This window comes from Muscardinus avellanarius (genome assembly GCF_963383645.1).
Source record: "Muscardinus avellanarius genome assembly, chromosome: 5".
In the NCBI taxonomy this organism is placed as follows: Eukaryota; Metazoa; Chordata; class Mammalia; order Rodentia; family Gliridae; genus Muscardinus; species Muscardinus avellanarius.
In genome coordinates this window covers 15,257,049-15,262,061 of record NC_137790.1, presented here as the reverse complement: position 1 = coordinate 15,262,061, position 5,013 = coordinate 15,257,049, and the positions used below count along the sequence as shown (strand labels likewise).

Genomic DNA, 5,013 nt, shown 5'->3' with positions numbered 1-5,013 from the left:
CAAACATAATATGTAGTAAAAGAAGCCAGATACAGATACTTTGGGTAGATACATCACATGTTCATTTTAAAGTTCAAAGACAGGTAAGTCTATTATATGTCTCAGATTTCAGAATAATGGCTACATCTTTGGAGTAACAAATTGTGAACAAATGGATAAGTATGCTATATTCCAATTGAAGTATCATTTTAAAATGGTGTTAAAATAAAAATCGATCTAAGTATGAGCTAAAAGGCATATAGAATCAAGGCACAATTTTCTTAGTAGGTTCAGGGCTAAGGGGAGGATCTGAAAATAGAAAGCTTGGATGCCATCAACTTATCCAGGGAGCCAAGTATGTAAGACAAAAGGGAGAAATAGGATAGACTTTAAGATTGCAGCATGAATATGATAATAAGGGGCACTGGCATTCCGCCTCAATGTCAGGAATCTTATGGGACAAGATTGGGTCTGAGAATCAGAGGCACACTCATTGTCTGAAAGGAAAAGCTGCTAGTCACCTTCTGGCCACTCTTATCTTTCCTGCATGCTAGTTGTTTCTGGATATCCCAGTCACTCAAAAAGGTGAACATTCACCTTTGACTTCATAAAATATATGCCCCCAACACACACATCATGTCGAATGAAGGAAAAACCAATCTTCAACTGAGATTTTTCCCGCAGTATATGACTTCAGTGAACTCTGACAGTTCATGCCAGTTTTGTCCACCTCTGTATCTTTTAAGACTGAAACATGGTTTGGCACATAGAAGATACATTTTTTGATGAATAAATCATCAAGTTAATAAATGAACTTGGAGTGCATTTTAAAAGTAAGTATGAGCTTTCAAGAAGACAGAGAAGTAGAGCCCGATATGGATGGTGGTATTTGTGAAAGGATGCCTGGGGGTGATTATAAAAAGCACATCTTAGCTGGGCGTGGTGGTGCAGTTTGTAATCCCTGCACTTGGGAGGCTGAGACAGGAGGATCATGCAGGTTCGAAGCCAGACTCAGCTGATTTAAGAGACTCTGTCTCCAAATAAAATATAAAATAGGTCTGGGATTATAGCCCAGATGTAGAAGGCCCCTGTGTTCTATTCCCAGTACCACAAAAAAAAGAATAAAAAGTACATCTTTGGAGATGTATGTGTAAGACAGGATTGTAGGAGCTTAGCGTTAGCAATATTTAGCAGAAGGGGACAAAGCCAGAGAGGTAGGAGGGAGAGGGACAATGAAAGAAAATGCACATCTTGCTGAGGGGTTTGGATTTTTATTTTATGGTTGTGAATCATAGGAACCATGAGACGTTTAAGCAGAAATGTATGGCGAAGTTTGCACTTAAAGCATTTTGGTGGAAATGTGTTCAGTGGAAGAGAGAGGTTAGAGCAATTATTGCTAATTTTGTCATTTCACCATAACCTCCACTAAAGGACATTTAAACAAGTTTCTAGACTTCTAAACAGCTTAAGGAATGAACCATCAAGCCACCCACCTCCCACCAGATAAGAGCTTATGGTTGAGTATCACCTGTCCTATCTAGGTATCTTGTGAGCACTTGAGGTCCTTAGAATAAAGTCACAGAAAAGGAAAAAAGATGAACCTGATTCTTAATTGTGATTTAATCTCCTTTATTATAGTGTGAATCAAATACATTTTCCCCATACCTGAGAAACATTGAATAGCCACATTTTTAGGCATGATTCCTCATGCCTAAAAGTTGGAATGAGAAAGTTACTGTCCTTGTGCAGAGCAATATGGACGGCAGGTGCTGAACAGAGGCTGGGGTTGACAACCACCAGAGAAAGACTGCAGAGGTCTGAGGTTCCCAGACACAACGTGGACTGTTTGAGGACCATAGGTCGAACAACCTGAGGGGCGGCATCCATAGGTAACCAGGCCCTGGGGTCTGCAGCTGTTGGGCAAGCAGGTGAGCGGGCGATAGCCACTGGACACACAGCCAGCAGGCTGGAAACAATTGATCTGGGGGCTGAATGGACGATAGTTGCCCGGAACGTAGCTCAGCGGTCTACAGGATACTGGGAGGCAGGAGCTGGAGATGAAGGAAGAACCAGGCAGAAAATTGGTTCCTTGGCAGGGTCTGGGCACATAGTACGTAGTAGAAGAGCAGCAGGAGGTCTCCAAGTTGTCCGGCTGGCAGCTAGCTGGCCGGCCACAGGTCTCCTGGCAGTTGTCTGTGGTCCAGGTTGAGTCTTGACAGCTAGTGGGTAAATAGAGGACATCTCCGCAGCTCAGGTTTGCAGGGCAGATGGCGACGGAAGGGGTGAGAGGAATATGGGCAGGATTTCTGAGAGATCCCGAGTTGCAGTTTCCAGAGAAGGAGTTTTGGCAAGACATAGTGAGGTTTTGAGAGCAGGCTGCGGGTGAAGGAGAGAAGGCAGTGCCTCAGTTTGCATTCTTAGCCTAGCTTGCTGGGCTCTTTATATATCCCTGGAGAGTGGCAGCTCTGTGTACAGACTCTTCCCCCTGGTTGTGTAAAGCTGCATCAGGCTTCCTGATTATAGCCCAGGAAGTGGGGCTCCCAACCCCCATAAAACTACATGTTCCTTGCTATGCCTTCCATTATTCAAGTATATCTCTAAGCCAGTGCAACTAAATTTTAATAGGATGCCTCCTTAAATTATCTAACCCAGACAGACATGTTTGAAGGCTGTGAACAGTTCCAATCAACATTGCACAAACATTTTTTTTTTAATTCCTGACTTGAAATTGCTTTAAAAGTTGTAGCAGTCTTCTCTGAAACAGTGGCAAATGATCTCTCTTTGAAGAGAAATTCTACTCTTTTTAGAAACTGTTGAACTCCGAAGCAAGACTCTTGCCAAAGAAATGAAAATCCCATAATGCACAGAGTAGAGTTTAAATTACTAAAATGTGGACACTCTCAATGTGCTCTCCTGTATTTCAAAATCCTAGTAGAAACCGATTTCCCATCTGCATATCTTTATTCAGAAAAGCCTGTGCTTATTTTATTAATTTTAATAAATAAGATGAGTCAAGTTGAAAGCCTGGTTTTTATCTATGGGATTTCTTAAATCTAGGTAATGAAGTTGGGCTCAGTTAAAATTATGCATTACAGTGTGCATAAAATAAAATAAATGAAACCCTTTAAGTAAAGTTGGATAAAATAACATTTTCATAATTGCAAGCTTATGTGTCAAACTGTTACTCATATCACAAGCAAAACTATGATTCTTAGTTAAAAGATGAGGATTTACTAATTAAGACATGTCAATATCCAAAAGGGAGTCTCTAAAACTGATTGACACAAGCAAATCACATCCAAATAAATGTCCAGTCTTCCTAAGTTTAAGTAATTCAAAGACTATTTGAGAATAAACGTTTCTGTAAAAGTTGTTTTAAATTATAAATATTGCCCAAGTGTGGTGGTGCATACCTACAATCACAGTACTTGTGAGGCGGGGACAGGAAGATCTCAGGTTTAAGGGCAGAGGAGTAACTTAGTGAGACCCTGTTTTGAAACAAAAGGTCTGAGGGTGTATAATGCCCCTGAATTCAATTCCTAGTATCACAAAAAGAATGCATAATTGTGATTTGTTTCAACTGCTCTACTGTATTTATTTATTTATTTATTTATTTATTTATTTATTTATTTATTTGGTGGTACTGGGGTTCCTGGAAGCCCTTCTACCTCCGGGCTACACTCCCAGACCTATTTTTACATTTTTATTTGGAAACAGGGTCTCCTAAGCCGCGCACGCGGCTGGCTTCGAACCTGCGCGATCCTCCGGTCTCTGCCTCCCAAGCGCAGGGATTACAAGCGTGCGCCACCACGCCCGGCTACTGTATTTTTCATATACTGATATATCCAGTAACTCTAGTGGCTATTTTAATGAAAATTTATCTGCTGAATCTAAATTCCATTTCCCTTTGGCTAAAAAAATCCAATTTAAATCACATTTTCTTCTACTTTAATGTTCAATGGACACAGCACACTTATCAAGTCTCCCTCCATCTAGGAGAGAAGAAAATTTGAAATAGAAAGTTGGTTTCTCTCTGAGGCAATACAGGTCTATTTTATGACCAGGGGTAGAAATGTGAAAATAAAATGATTTGGTCTCTGAGATTCTGCATTAACATGCTGAAGTTCTCTCAAATTTTAGGACAGAGGCCATTACCCTTTGATGATTATTAGTACCTGTGGTGATTGAGGATTCCCCAGTCACCCCACGCTAGCCTGGGACCACATCACCTGACTCTGTACACAGCTGTTAGAGTCTTCTTGAGAAATCCTAAATGTATTAGCGGAAGAGCGTTAGTAATAGGCAAAGCCATATTTAGCTGAATGCTTATCAAATTTATGTGTTGGTGCTCTTTATGTCTGCTTTTGACTAATTTAAGTTAGAGCCAAATACCCCCATCATTAGTACATCCGTGTCATGGGTGCGTGCATAGACACCGTGACCTGGTCTCTGAATACATGCATGTTTTCTTCTGTTGAGAAGGAATGAGGACAAGGGGAAACTAGCATATACTTAGTGCTTCCTCTGTGATATCTTTTGGTACAGGTACCCACATAAACAATGCCAATTAATCCTTATAATTTTAGAAGGCAAATTTTACTCTGCCACGAATTCATATGAAGAAACTTGAGATTTAGAAAGTTAGAGCAATAGACATGAACAGAAACATTAAAAGTTCCTTGTGTCTCCAAACATCTTTTCCTCCCTTACAACCAACAATTACATTTTATAGAGTTGTGTTGATACCATCATTTCACACATTAATGTATCTGGGGATTTTCCTAATACGTCTTATCTTTAGTCTCTATCAGTATCATTTTAAGCACACATACTGGAAGCACACAAAATACCGACAACTTTCAGAAAAGAGTGTTGTACCTGAATTTATGTATGTTAGTACTTCACAGTGACCATGTCACTAAAAGGAAAGGGAATATTTGGACATAGCATCAACTACCTCATTAGTTCACTGCTATAAATTACAGGCTTCCAGGTCCTCTTCTGATGCCAGACTCTAGATATAGTCTGAGGAAC

General features: G+C 40.2%; 1 protein-coding gene across 1 annotated transcript; it reads right to left on the bottom strand.

The window, feature by feature from the left end:
• Nucleotides 1–1,711: 1,711 nt before the first annotated feature.
• On the bottom strand, nt 1,712–2,335 carry KRTAP26-1 (keratin associated protein 26-1; the record flags this gene model as incomplete). The annotated part of the gene is made up of 1 exon (XM_080696469.1): nt 1,712–2,335. The coding sequence occupies one exon, from the start codon at nt 2,333–2,335 to the stop codon at nt 1,712–1,714; it is 624 nt and encodes a 207-aa protein (XP_080552595.1).
• Nucleotides 2,336–5,013: the final 2,678 nt, after the last annotated feature.